The following is a 14,915-nucleotide window of genomic DNA, read 5'->3' as shown; positions in this document are numbered from 1 at the left end:
TTGCTCATTGTTAGTTCATGTTAGTTAATACGTTAACTAATGTTAACTAAAAAACCTTATTGTAAAGTGTTACCAATATTATTTCTGATTACGAAATTGGAACTCGCTGTAAAAGTGTTACCAACAGGTGTTTATATTTATTAATTTAGCAGACACTTTTATCCAAAGCGACTTACAAATGAGAACAATAGAAGCAGTTAAACTAACAGTAGATCGACAACATGTAAGTGCTATGACCGCTCTCAGTTTAATTTAACATAGTTTTTTTAAAAATAAAAAATAAATGAATAAATAGAAGAGACGGGAAAGTGTTTGTATTACTGGATCAAGTGCTTCCGAAAAAGATGCGTCTTTAGCAGTTTCTTGAAAGTGGCTATGGACTCAGTAGCTCTGGTTGAGTTAGGCAGATCATTCCACCAACAGGGAACAGTCATGGTAAGGGTCCGAGAAAGAGATTTTGTGCCTCTTTGAGATGGTACCACAAGACGACATTCACTAGCAGAGCACAAGTTTCTGGATGGCACATAAGTCTGAAGTAATGAGTTTAGGTAAAAAGGGAGCAGTGCCAGTGGTTGTTCTGTAGGCAAACATCAGTGACTTGAATTTAATGCGAGCGGCAACTGGCAACCAGTGCAATTTTGTGAGGAGAGGAGTAACGTGTGCTCTTCGGCTCATTAAAGACCACTCTGGCTGCAGCATTCTGGATCAGTTAGAGCAAGCTGGAAGACCAGCCAGGAGAGCATTACAATAGTCCAGTCTGGATAAAACAAGTGCTTGGACAAGGAGTTGTGTAGCACGCTCTGTTAGGAAGGGCCTGATCCTCCTAATGTTGTGCAAGGCAAATCTACACGACCGGGCAGTTCTAGCAATGTGGTCTGTGAAGTTCAATTGATCATCAATTACAACCCCAAGGTTCCTAGCTGACCTTGATGGAGTTATGGATGATGAGCCTAGCTGAATCCATAACTCCATCCAGGTCAGATAGGAACCTTGGGGTTTACAAAATGTAAGACATATGTTTTTTTTTTAATCCAGACCTTTAGTAATAATAATAATAATATCTTACAAGTGCAAAAAGAAAGAGAATAATAAAAAGTTAACCTGTGGTCGCTAGGGAATATTTGACTATTAACTGTCAAAAACTAGAAAAAGCTGTCCTGTTCCAGAATACTAAATTAAAGTCATTGTGGTAAGTGTTCTGTTTTTATAATCCATTTACAATTTTGATGTGCGACTAATTCGCTCACTTTTAAGTAGCCATATTATGATTGACTGACCCCCTTTCCTTCTGATGGTTATTACCTTGATCTAGACAAGCCCACATGAAAGCGTACAGTAGCAAACTAATGTAACGTGCACTGCAGAGTTTAGTCCAGTTTATTCCAGTTTTCAGAGCTACAAATGAACACACCATTTCCACACAATCATCAGAGCAGCAACCACACATTTGTGCACAACAACACCCTCATGCTAGCACTGCTTTTACATGGCAGAAGAAAAATTCCATTCACTGCTACATCAGCTGCTGAGTCTGAGTGTGAAGAGTATAAAAAGTATTTGTGCATCTTATCAACAAACATGCATGAAATTGATTTGTGGTTGGTTAGCCCTCTTATTCTTTCAAGTGTATTGTGTCAATTAGATTTATATTTAGTTTACCTGGAAATAATCTTTTAAATGTATTTTGAGATTAAACAATGTGATTTATTTCTTAGTCCTACTGTTAACAGTTGTAACAGGACTTATAAAGGTATATCATTTATTATCAATGCTTATATACACATTTTTTTTGGTAATAAGAATTTTAAAATATTGTGTAGGGAAAAATGAATAGAATAGAATAGAATAGAATAGAATAGAATAGAATAGAATAGAATAGAATAGAATAGAATAGAATAGAATAGAGTAGAATAAATCTTTATTGTCCACCGGGGTGGAAATTGTTCTTTGGCTCACCGCAACATACAAAACAAATAAACATACAAATAATGTCTCAGACATAATGAAGAAACATTTCTAGATTAATAAAATAAAATAAAAAACACATCTTATTAAGAATAAATTTACTTATACATTAAAATAGCAGCTCATTTGTTTGGTTAAGGATACTAATGGCATTTGGAATGAAAGATTTTTTAAAAGAACTTTTAGCCAGAGGCACTCCCAGACATCATTAGTTCAGTGATTTTTCACATAGACAGGACCAATGTAAGTGATGAATAAAAATACACTTCATGTTGACTAAATCACAATGGAATAACACTATATATTTATTCAACTCATCATTTTACATCTTATACAGCACAATAGAACAGATAATAACTCTCCTACTGAACATTTAAAGAATTAGATGTGTACACACACATAGACTGCTGAGATTTTTCTCTCTTTCCTCCAGATTTAATTTTGTTCTGACTGAATCGCAAGGCTGCATATGTCAAATTCTCATCATCAGTGTCCTGAAGAGAAAAAGTTACCAAATGTATAAAACTGACTTCTTACATGCTGCTTGCAATTCACCACATTTATATTAAATATTAAAGCAAACCATTAACAATGACATATATATATAAAAAAAAAAAAAAAAAAAAAAAAAAAATACAATATTTAAGGCCATTATTAATTCCCAGAAGCAACATGATAGTAGAAAACTAACTGTAATTAAATGCAATTATGATTTTGATGCAGAAAAAAACACACCCTGCCTAGTTTGGCAGCACATGTGGTCTGTGAAGGGACTTGTCTAGAAGTGTCTGTTCTGCTACAAACTAAACTAAACTTAACTGCATTACTAAAACTATAGATTCCGCTTTGTTACAGAGCAAATCATCAGCTTACCTGAGCATTTGACTGCCCTCTAACTTAGTTGTCTTGTCCAGAGCCTCGCACTGTATGAAAAAGATGCAGAAACAATCATTAGCATTTTTAAAGACAAATGCAAAAATAAAGAACAAAAACTACTTCCAGACATAACTATCCTAAATATGAAAGCCATGAGAGCAAAAACTAGAACTCCACAAAATCCTAAAATACATGCCAACCCAAGCACTGCTGGATAGAGCTTTTCTTCGGAAATGTCTTCTGAAATATGCACACTAAATATTTATTATGAATACATAAGAGATTGGTATAATAAATACATTTCTGTCACAAAAGTTACTGAATGAAAGCAATAAAATCTGTGTACCATTCTTGGCTTGATTTGTACTGTTTTCAAAGCATTTTTGTTGGCACTCCATGTAGTCATTTAGATGATCAGACGTTGAAATCTTTGATGGTAAATTTTGTTGACCTACAATCAAACACCCAAAAGGTTAAAAAATGTCTTGAACTCATTGTTTTAGAAATGCATAAACATTTCTTATTTTACAGATGTACATGATAAACTAAATCCAAATGAAATCATAATGCGTATTGTTTTGGAATTAAGAAGTCATTGCGGCCATTTAATTTTTTATTATTGTTGTTAATTATTAGATGTGTTCCACTTCCAAACACAATAAACAATGCTATTAATCCACAATAGTACACTGCTTCATCTGACTGAGTGATGCCTGAATTGGTCAGATTAGAGTTGCTGCCCAATCTCTTACCCCAGAATAGATCAGTTTTTAAATCATTGTAAAAGCATGGGCTCCACCAATTTCAAAAATGCTGATATGACTTGAGGTTGTCCTCCAGCAATTTGCTAATAACAAAATATGTTATCTCCACCATGTGCATAACACTGCAGAGTCACAGTGTTGCCAAGTGCCACAGTTATGACTTTATTTGGCTGATGAATATAATGTGCAGTGTCTGAAAAAACTGATAACATCCACAGGTTAAGACATGAAATGTCCATACTACTGGATATTCAGTGTAAATAAATTATTAATCAACAATATGTTTGGTCTATGAAAATGCATCACAAAGATTTTAATAAATCTCAGCAATAAATAAAATAAACATTTCATATTAGAGGTTTAAATAATAAAAAATAAACATGACTTACGTATTATACAAGCAGTAACAAATGCCCATGAATCATTGTAAAATGACTATAACAGTTTTACAGATTAATTACCATTGGTTGAGATACTTACAAAAAGGTCTGTCCTCTTCACCTCACCAGTTATCTTTTGATATATAAAACAAAGATCTGTTTACCCACAACGTTGTTGTCACAACACAGAAGGAGACAGACAGGTGTTAAAGTGCAAACAGTGTTTATTGAAGCAGAGTGGTAGTAAAACAGCGGGAACCAGTCGATGGTGATAGGATGGTGACTTGCTGAATGATGGTGGTGACTTAGTTGGCGATGACTGAAGTTGATTCTCTGTGCAGGTGATGATTGAACATGAAGACAAGTAACCTGGATCAGGATAACAGACAGAAGACTGGATACAGGACAAGACAATCTCAGGTGAGTAGAGTGGTCAGGAGTCTGACAGAAAGCAGTGTATACTGCGATGAAACCAGACAATGAGTGGATGGTGAACTGTGAATATATAGGCTGTGTTGATGAGAGAGTGCAGGTGCAGTGATTCAGTAATCTTTGGATTGTGAACGAGTGGGCGGGTCCTGGTGATTGGGTGATGATTGGGGGTGTGACTGTGAGGCTGACTCTGTGACAGTTGTGACAGTAATAATAATAATTCATTACATTTATATAGCGCTTTTTTGGGTACTCAAATCGCTTTACATGGAAGGGGGAATCTCCTCAACCACCACTAATGTGCAGCATCTACCTGGATGATGCGATGGCAGCCATATTGTGCCAGGACGCCCACCACACACCAGCTTACTGGTGGAGAAGAGACAGTGATGAAGCCAATCAGTAAAGGGGATGATGAACAGTAGACAATAAAATAAAAAAATAAATGCATTCAGTTTTTTCTTCTTCATAGGTTTCTTTAAAATGATGATTACTTTAAATTATTTCATTTTACTTTTAGGGCTGATTGTGCAGAATTAGCTTGTTGCAATATATCTAGATGACGTGCAATTAAAATATCTCTCCCAGTTGCATCATAATCATGGCTGTGCAAACTGAGAATTTATTTTCACAGTAAAGGTGTCTGAGTGTGGTACCTGTCACATGCTGGCTTGTTTTGACCAGAGAGAGAGTGAGAGAAATATACTGATCTGTTTACATGCAGACCACCAGAATATCTTTTTTTTTTTGTAGCACAAAATCTGTTTAAGTAGCCTATGCACTCTGTTAGCGACACATTTTAAATCTTGTATACACGCTTGTGTTGTCAGTATAAGCAACTTTCTCCACACTTTTTCGTTAGCCCAGTGGTTCCCAACCCTGAGTAACACCATTTTAGAGGTCTCCCTAATCAAACACACCTGATTCAAATCATCAGCCCATTAGTAAAGACTCCAAGACCTCAAATATGTGTGTTAGATACTAGAGATTTCAGAAATGTGCAGTGTTATTGGGTACTCCAGGTGTATTGGGAGCCACTGCATTAGCCTATAGGGTGCTTCTGAAACGGAAGGCTGTTTCCTAGTAAGGCTGCACATCTCGTCGAAGGTTGTCTCAACTTGAAGGATCCTCGGAACACAGCCAATTAGTTTCTTGTCCTTCATTCTGCTCATTTTGAAGGATGAATCAAGTGTATCCTTCACTCCCTTTAATCACCCACCATCTTGTGCACACATTCCAAATCATGAAAAATAACTGACAGAAAACAGGTCGGCACCGAGCTTGTTTGAGATCATGATTTCCATTACACGAGAGTAGATGTTAAAACTTCATGATGTTTTGTACTCGGCTTTCGCCAAGATAAGCACCAACTAAGACATAGCTTTACAGTAGCCTATGCTTCTCCATCCATTTACGCTTCTTTCCATATGGTGATGTAAATCTCCTTCTGTCTAGTGTTAACACGCGTCAGCACACACAACGGCTGCAACCACAGTGCTGTCCCCCCATGACAACCGTCTGGATTGAGCTGAGTAGGGGACATCTCTAGGGTCTTCAAGTGGGCACCTTCCGTCCTCAGTGTTTCGTCGACTAGCCCACGACACCTCAAGAGGGCTCGACAGTGACTCTGGCGTCCCAGCCGTAGCATGGCGGCCTGTACACAGCCAGCTAGAATCTTTCCGTCTCAACCACAGCCAGTTGCTGCTCCTTTCTGCTGCTTCAGATAAGTTCTTTACTGTGCGACGAAACTCTTGGCCACTGAATCCGACGTCTCTGAGGAGCCGGGTTGTAGAGTGTGCCACAAAACCTCGACAACCCACTTCCACTGGATAAACCTGGACTCTCCATCCTCGCTGTTCTGCTTCAGTGGCCAGATGATTATTCCGCAGTTTCTTCCTCTCATATGCCTCATCTACCGCATCCTTCCATGGCACTGTTAACTCTATCAGTTGAACAATGCGTGCTGATCCAGACCACAAAACAATATCTGGTCATAGGTTAGTGGTGGCAATCTCAGGTGGAAAAATAAGCCGTTGATCAAGATCAGCCAGCATCTTCCAGTCCCTAGCAGCTTCCAGTTGTCCTGGGCGAGAATTGATGTTAGCACCTTTTCTTGGTGGTTGCTCGCCTGGGCCGAGGAATATTGTCTTCTGCGTGTAATGTTTGAACAGGCGGCAACTTATTGGTCATACTACGCTTGCCTTCCAATGCTAAAGCCAAACATCGCAATACTTGGTCATGGCGCCAAGTAAACCGACCTTGGCTAAGAGCCACCTTACATCCTGTCAAAATGTGCCTTAATGTGGCAGGTGATGAACACAAAGGACAAGAGGGATCCTCTCCTACCCATAGGTTTAGGTTCTGCGGTGATGGGAGAACATCATATGTTGACCTAATAAGGAAACTGATCCTACTCTCTTCCATTGACCAAAGGTCTTGCCAGCCCATTTTGCGTAAAAAATGCATAAAAAATTAATTACTTAACTGTGTAACATGTATGCTCAGTTTCTGTTATTTCGTTTGCCTTAGTTCATTAATTAGTCTCGTTCGTTGTTATAGTTCCCAACCCTGATTACCTCTTGTGTTTATAAGCCCTGAGTTATCCTTAGTTCCTTGTCCTGTATCCTCAATGTTTGTTGTGGTTGTGTTTTCCCGAGTTGTATTCATTATTAAAGACTATTATTTCCTTAATCTTCTTTATCGTACGAAGTTGTGACTACAGCCTCCTGTGACAACTGCTAATAATGTATAAGGTTCCGTTTGAGAAGCACCCTATTTATTCTCCTACGTTTTCCCACATGTGCACTCCCTTAAAAAGGTCGCTTACGCATTTAATGTCACAACAAGCAGTGTTCTCTGGCAGAAACTCAAGTAATAAACCACTTTCTCTTATGACCTAAGGTTCCCATTTACATGATGTTTTTTACACTAACACTTTTACACTGCACTTTTTTATTAAACCATCTTTCAACCTGTGTTTCGGCCTTACCTTAAATAATCGTGGTAAGCTTAAAATAATTATTTATAATTAGATGTTGAGACTGTAAGTGATCCAACTTCCACTCCAATATAAACATTTAAATATGCTCCTTCCCTAAAAAGAGCGTATTTATCATAGAGACAATTCCTTCCGATCTCAGTAATATGTAAATAGTATCACCGGATGGATATGTTATGTATATATATCATGAATACAGGGATTTTAAACAATCTTATCACCTTAACATTTGGCTGTTCTTATTTGAAAGAATATCAAATATGTGGGAACAGAAGGCTATCACTTTCATTGTTATCCTCAGTTTACATTTAAGACTAAGACAGAGCTTCATTTACATGCTGAGAGGGAAGATGGATTTAATAAAATGTTTGAGCAGAGATTATTCTGTTCATTCTGACACCAGTGAATCCAAAGTGCTTTGTGTGCTTAGCCACTGCTGTGCTGTGATAAACTTAATTTTTGAGATCTTTGACGTCCACATAATTTTTTCTTACAGGATGGATTTTATGGGAAACTGCAAACTTTGGCCACTCGTCCATGCGTGTTTACGTCATATAAAGGAATATAAAGAAAAGAAGACTACTAGTATATTTAGTGGAAGGTGTGCACCAAAAAGAGTTTGCAAGCAAAAAGGGAAGTGACCGCATGTAATCTCCAAACATTACGTCTTGATTTTTTTGGTAACACTTTATTTTAAAGTGTCCCTGTAACGTGTTACATGTAGTTACTATAATAACTATAAATTATGCATAATTACATGCAACAAACCCTAAACCGAACTCTAATCCTTAACGGTAATACATGTAGTTAATTAATATTACTCAGTACTTATATGTATAATTACACTGAAACAAGGACATCTTAAATAAAGTGTAACCATTCATTTTTTTTAATAAACACTTGCAAATGTTTGAATCTCTTAATTTAGCAGTTATCCACTATTTTACCATTAAATAGTGCTGTACGATTGTTGTGGTCTATGGAAATGTTTTCAAGAAAAGGTTACAGGAAGCCTGTGATGTCACAAAAAGAAAGACAGAGGTGTATAGTATAATCTTGCAGTATAATCTTGCAGTGGTTTATCAAGGCAGACAATCACTCAAACACTGCGGAGAAGATGATGATTATTTGGATTCCTGTAATGCTTCTAAGTGAGATGTGTAAGTGTAGAATACTGTATCTAAATGCGTTATAAATTATTTTCTTTAATAGACAATGTTAAGTCACCTCCAATTTTCAGATACTTATTTAAATGCTATTTTATCCCTGCATAGAACTTTTCTACAAAATCATTTTGTCCTCCGCAATGATTTTATTCAAAGAATTTATTACCTTAAACTATTTGTTTTTGTTTTGCCTATTGTATTTATTTGCCTATTGAAAAAATTAAATGTGAAGCATCTCATAAATTAATTCCATAGTTTAAGTCTTCTGGGGCTTTATAAATTTAAATTTAAGTTGGAATACATGTTTTAAAGTATTCACAATCACACGGTTTTCTGAAGTATGAGGCTCATATGTAAAGCTTTCTCAGACGAATTAACATTATTTTCTTATTTACTCTTTTTCTCCCTATAGACTCAACACATTCAGAGGTTGTTTCTCAACCCGATCCAGTAATGTTGGTCTCTATTGGGGACGATGTTACTCTGCATTGCTTTATTCTGATAGATCACAGTGATCCAATTTCTTGGTACAAGCAAAATTCTGGACACCAACCACAAGCTGTTGCAATGGTGCAGAAATTAGCCAAAACCCCGCATTTTTTCAACGATTTTCAATCATCACGTTTTAGCATTGAGACAGATTCAAGCAAATGTCATTTAACGATTTCAAATGTCACGTCATCTGATGAAGCAATGTATTACTGTGGCTGGAGAAATTATGAAACTATTTTTGCTGGAGGCACATATTTAGCTTTAAAAGGTTTGTGTTTTTATCCTCGAGTAAATTTATTGAAGATTCAAATGTGATGTAGTCAACTTTTTTAAATTGTATTTCTTACAACCATTATTTTAAGGGAAAAAAAATCCAAACAAATACATTTTTGATACTGTGAACAGAGTCTATTTGAGAGATTATTTGTTACATATGATTATTTGCAATACTATATTCTAAATTATTTTATATTCTAAAATCATCAGAAAAATAAGGCCTTTGATTTAACATGTGACTTTGTATATTTCAGATATAGTCCTCTGCCTAAAATGTCTCCATGTCTGTTTAGGGTCACAAAACAACCAATATAAATCCAACGTGTCTGTTCTTCAGCATCCCGAATCAGAGACGGTCCACTCTGGAGACACCGTGACCCTGATGTGCTCTGTGCTGTCTGAATACAACACCGCATATATCAGAATGTTCTGGTTCAGATCTGAATCTGGAAAATCAGAAATCCTCTACACTCAGAATCAGAGCAATCATTGTGAGACTGATTCTGCTCAGACCTGCACATTCAGTCTGTCCAAGAACATAGTCAGCCAAATGGACACTGGCACTTATTTCTGTGCTGTAGCCACTTGTGGAAAAATTATATTTGGAAATGGGACAAAATTAAATATGGGTAAGTGCCTAATTATTTTATTTTCAGGCATTTTAATATTTTGTAGGGAACATTATAATATTTAGTTTCAAAGTTAATGGTTGAGTTGCTCTTTTTAAATAATATTATTTTTGCAAGTGCACTTTGACGAAGAAAACAGACAAAATAGAGAGAGAGCATCTCTCTATGGCAATTCACAAAATATGGGGAATGTCTGTGTATACCAAAAAGCAAACTTTATATTTAAATGCATGTAATATTATATTCATGCAAGTCTTTTAAATATATAATATAAATGATAAATGTACATCTCCACATGTCTTACTGTCCTACAGTAAAGCCAGTGGATCCTCTGGTGATGATCTTGGGTGTGTTATTGGGTGTTTGTGTGGTTGTGATCACTGCACAAGCTATTTTAAGTCATAAAAAGGAAAAGTATTACTGCAACAAAGGTGAGCATTTTGATTTAATGTGTCTCTTAAAATGATTAGGAATAATGACTAAAACAAAAGTGTAGTAAGTGTTTTCCTTGATCTGACCTATTAAGATTTTTATTTGGATATTACCACATGGCACAAAGTTTTTTTCTAAACATCCAGCCAAATCTTTTTTTTATTACACAGGCTTCCATTATAACATTTGTTTTTTCATCTTTCAACCAGAAAAAGGGCTAAAAGACACTGAAAAAGAACACCCCACCAGTCAGGTGTGCATCATAAATTAATTTTGATTAATTGTTTCATGTATTTAATAAGATAATATGGTAACATTTTACAATAAGGTTCCATTAATTAATGTTAGTTAATGCATTAACTCACATTGAAAAATAAACAATAAACTGACATTAAAAATTAGCAATAAGTTTGTTGTAGTATTTTTTTACATGTGTTAACGTTAGTTAATAAAAGGACAGCTGTTCCTTGTTATTGTTAGCTCATGTTTATTAAATAATATGAACAGATACAACTTTTCATTTGAATAATGTATTAGTAAATGTTGAGGTTAATATAAGATTAATAAATAATTTAGAAGTATTTTTATAGTTCATGTTAACTAGCATAGTTAACTAATGTTAACAAATGGAACCTTATTGTAAAGTGTTACAGATTTTTTTTATTATGCATTTATTTCATTTTAATTTTCTAATTTAATTTAATTTAATTTAATTTTGTACAAATTGTACATTACATATGTTGGGTTTTCATGATTTATGGGGACTTTACCTAGACGTAATGGTTTATATACTGTACAAGCTGTATATTCTATCCCCTTACAACCCTACACCTAAACTTATTTGACTGTAACCCTGTTACCTGAAAAAGCGGGAACGAGATGCTGCGCTTGATTTGACGTGCTATAAGGGAAAAACGTCTTTGTTTGACCGGTTGTGAACACATGGACAATCTGGCAGTGGACTGGTTCTGCATGATCTTTAAAAGACACGCCACTTAAGGGGCGTACATTCTTCTAGTGGAGGGAGCCCTAGCACTCGGAATGGTCTCTATTACATCCGCTGGAAGTCCAGCATTTCTTAGCCGGTCCCCCTCAGGGGCCAAACATGAAGATTCCATAACTCGGGCCGGGGATGGAAAATCGTCCCCTGTGCCTGAGACAGGAGATCCCTCCTGTTCGGTATCACCCATAGCGAGCTGTCAAGAAGAGATATTATTTCTGAGAGCCAGACTCTGGTCGGCCAACGAGGCGATATCAGCAATAGGCATGACCCTTGTTGATGGACCTTAGCCAGGACTCAGGGTGTTTAAGATGGACTCGATACGTGACGGAGACAGTTGTACCCGCATGGTCACCGAGTCCCATACAACTCCTAAATACATAGTTCTCTGGGCCGGAGAGGGAACACTTTTCTTGGCGTTGAGTCTCAACCCCAAGTACACAAGATGAGACGACATCCGATGTTGGAGCGCAAACTTTTGGGACTGGGCAAAATCAACCAGTCGTCTATGTAATTTAAAATGGGGATGTCCTGGCATCACAATGGAGCCAAAGTAGCATCCATGCATTTTGTGTATGTGTGGGGTGATAAGGCTAGGCTGAATGGAAGAACCTGATTTTTAACAGGCAGAGAACCTACATCCTCAGCCCGCTCTGCAGAAGTGCCGAGGCCTGCTTCAGCAGTGGATGGGGGGACAACGCGATCTGAAGAGAGAAGGAGAGAACGGGAAGGACCCATCTCCTGCTCCTCAGCCAGATTGGCTGGAGATATGTGAGACTAGTGTGAAACACTTTAATGGAGGGCAACTCACAGTGCTTAGAATCGCCATTCTCTCAATATGAGAGAATTCTTTCTTTTCGTTGTACAGAAAGAGAGTGAGAAAGGCTTTATTCCTGCCTGACAAAACTAACTTCTAGCAAAAGGGATAGTTTGAGACGAGGTTTGAATAGCACAGACGGCACACAATGCGGTTCTGGAGACAAATGAACTTGACGAGCGCACCGGTCACATCTATTTATAGCCTCTGACGTGTGCATTCCGATGACGTCATCATCAGAGGTTATTTAAGCCAAATTTTTTTGCTGTGTTTACCACACATGTTCACAACTAGTCAAACGAAGACGTTTTCCGCATAGAGCTTAAAATCAAGCACAGCATTGAGAGTAGCTTTTGAAATGGAATTTTCTGCATTTTTACATTTTCAAAAAAACATCATTCTAGTATGATTGATTAGCTTGTTTCCTCATGGGGATCTCAATTTAGGTCTCCACGGTGACAGAAGTCCTTATGAGTCTGTGTGCATTCAGGGTGAAGTCCACACCGGAATAGAAAAACATGTACACACACTTTCACATTTTCCTATAATCGAATCTTTCTTTCTGTGGCTCTCATAGGACCATGATGCAGTGGAATTAAGTTATGCTGCATTGCATTTTAAGGATGGAAAAAACAGAAGAGTCCGAAGGAAGGGGGAAACACCTCAAGACAGTGTTTTCAACCAAATCAATAACCCCACCGACCATAGTAGAGTATAAAAATATCTAGAATTTATTAGACAGCAAATTTAAGTAGATTATAAATTAGAAATTCATTTACTAACTTTTTACAAATTCTATTACTGAATCTAATTTTGTTAAAATACACACAACATATTTAAATTCACACAGTTGTGATCATTCAAACTTTATATTTATATTATATTACAAATATTTTTACCCCCCCCCCAAATAAAAATAAAATAAATAAATACATATTGCAATCCTTTTAATGGAGCATATCATAACTATTATGAATCATAATCATAAGTAGGGCAAGTCACCATTATTTATAGTTAGTGCAAGTAGATTGTTTCAAAGCAGCTTTACAGTGATAACTGGAAAATAATTATGCATTTCTGCTGTTGTTCAGCTGAAGTCAATTCATTGTTGATTTAGTTCCGTTGGAAAGATCAGCCGTTATTAAATTAGCTAATTTCTTCTATAAAGCAGTTCCCTTTCAGTCGATAACGTCGGACGTAATCGACGTCGACTGAATTGGGATCACGCTAGGGAGCCTATCATCTTCGATTACTATTGAACGAGCCAATGGAATTTGGCGTGCGTGATTTGCATCACACACTCCGCCCCCGCGGCGCGGGTATAAATACGGAAGTGGATGCACGCACTAGTTGCCTTTCGCTTCGGAGCCGTTCGTCTTTGATGTCTCTGAAGAGTGCTGTTGTGTTCAATGAGCGAGTGTGTCGGTGTTCTTACGGGAAGACCTCTCCAGTGTTGGTGTTCTACAGCGTGGTGGAGCGGTGATCGCGAGCTTCTCAGCTCTCAACTGCTGTTTTAACAGCATCAAATTTCTATTGTTTGTTTGTGTGTTGACGGTTGGTTAGAGGGCGAGAAGTGAGTGCTTCACTGTTACTGCTAGTTGAAAGACTATTCAGTGTTTGCCGCGGTCATTCCCTGTGTGCTCCGGCACTGGTGACGGTCCCATTTCCTAAAAGAGCAACACGGGTGTGAGTGCGTCTTTTTCAAGATGCCATTCCATCCGTGCGTTTCTGGGTGCGGTCTGGCACTATCCCCCTCTGACGGTCACGAAAGTTGTGTCGCATGTTTGGGCTTACAGCATGCTGAGGCAGCTTTCGTGGATGAGTCATGTTCTCACTGCGGGAACATGACCATCCTCGGTGTTGAGATCTAGACTCGCCTTCGTCAAAAGCGTTGGTGCAGTCCCCACCTCTGGGCCCCGCCCTTGTTCTTCCTCTGGGTTACCTCCTATTTATACCCGCGCCGCGGGGGCGGAGTGTGTGATGCAAATCACGCACGCCAAATTCCATTGGCTCGTTCAATAGTAATCGAAGATGATAGGCTCCCTAGCGTGATCCCAATTCAGTAGACGTCGACTACGTCCTCCGTTCCCTCCTTCAGGGAACGGTGGGTTGCATACGCAACCAGGACGTTCTGCAAAAAAAGATGTCATCGTCCAGCTATTACAATTATTACTATTAATTATTGCTATTACAATAATTACACAAACACAGTTGACCAGCAGATTCAATATTTGTAGAATTGTAGAAAATGACCAATTTTTCCTTTTTTTGGACCAGGATGTTTCATTTGAGAATGATTGTCTTTTATTGGGCATCACTGTTGTCGTGGAAATTCTTTTCTAGACCTTAAATAACAATTGAAAGACAACTGGAGATCTCGAAAATCACAAGTACTTTATTCCTTGCAAGAAAGGCAGTTCACACACAGACAGAGTCTGAAATGCACAGTTTGCAGAGTTTTACAGTTTATATACATAAGAACGTCCCCAAAAACATACCCCTCCCTTGCTTATCTTTGTTCAAGAGCTCATCTTTTCTCATAGCCTGAGGCCCCTTGCATGTACACATTTCTTAGTTCCACATATTCTAACACTTCTTATCTAAGTATATACACACATATATGTCATTTCAAAAACAACCTCTTAAAAACAACTAAATACGTATATGTTTTGCTCTTGGTGCAAGCAG

General features: G+C 37.5%; 1 protein-coding gene across 1 annotated transcript; it reads left to right on the top strand.

Moving 5' to 3' along the window:
* Positions 1 to 8,359: 8,359 nt before the first annotated feature.
* nitr13 (novel immune-type receptor 13) lies at positions 8,360 to 13,048 on the top strand. Its single transcript, XM_077248082.1, has 6 exons — positions 8,360 to 8,575; positions 8,994 to 9,341; positions 9,643 to 9,978; positions 10,293 to 10,409; positions 10,620 to 10,663; positions 12,805 to 13,048. Exons 1-6 carry the CDS (start codon positions 8,533 to 8,535, stop codon positions 12,943 to 12,945), a joined length of 1,029 nt encoding a protein of 342 aa, XP_077104197.1. The 5' UTR covers positions 8,360 to 8,532; the 3' UTR covers positions 12,946 to 13,048.
* Positions 13,049 to 14,915: the final 1,867 nt, after the last annotated feature.

The sequence above is a fragment of the Siphateles boraxobius genome, unplaced genomic scaffold, assembly GCF_051911475.1.
Source record: "Siphateles boraxobius isolate OS27281-9 unplaced genomic scaffold, OSU_SipBor_1 3, whole genome shotgun sequence".
Classification (NCBI taxonomy): Eukaryota; Metazoa; Chordata; class Actinopteri; order Cypriniformes; family Leuciscidae; genus Siphateles; species Siphateles boraxobius.
Note: the sequence above shows the minus strand (reverse complement) of the source record. Positions and strands in the feature narration are given on the sequence as shown.

What these genes read in the sequence shown, in the direction of transcription:
- nitr13 (XM_077248082.1), top strand. Translation starts at nt 8,533, where the DNA reads ATGATGATTATTTGGATTCCTGTAATGCTTCTAAGTGAGATGT. An exon ending in AATGCTTCTAAGTGAGATGT is followed by an intron (nt 8,576 to 8,993) that starts GTAAGTGTAGAA and finishes TTCTCCCTATAG; the next exon opens with ACTCAACACATTCAGAGGTT. An exon ending in CACATATTTAGCTTTAAAAG is followed by an intron (nt 9,342 to 9,642) that starts GTTTGTGTTTTT and finishes ATGTCTGTTTAG; the next exon opens with GGTCACAAAACAACCAATAT.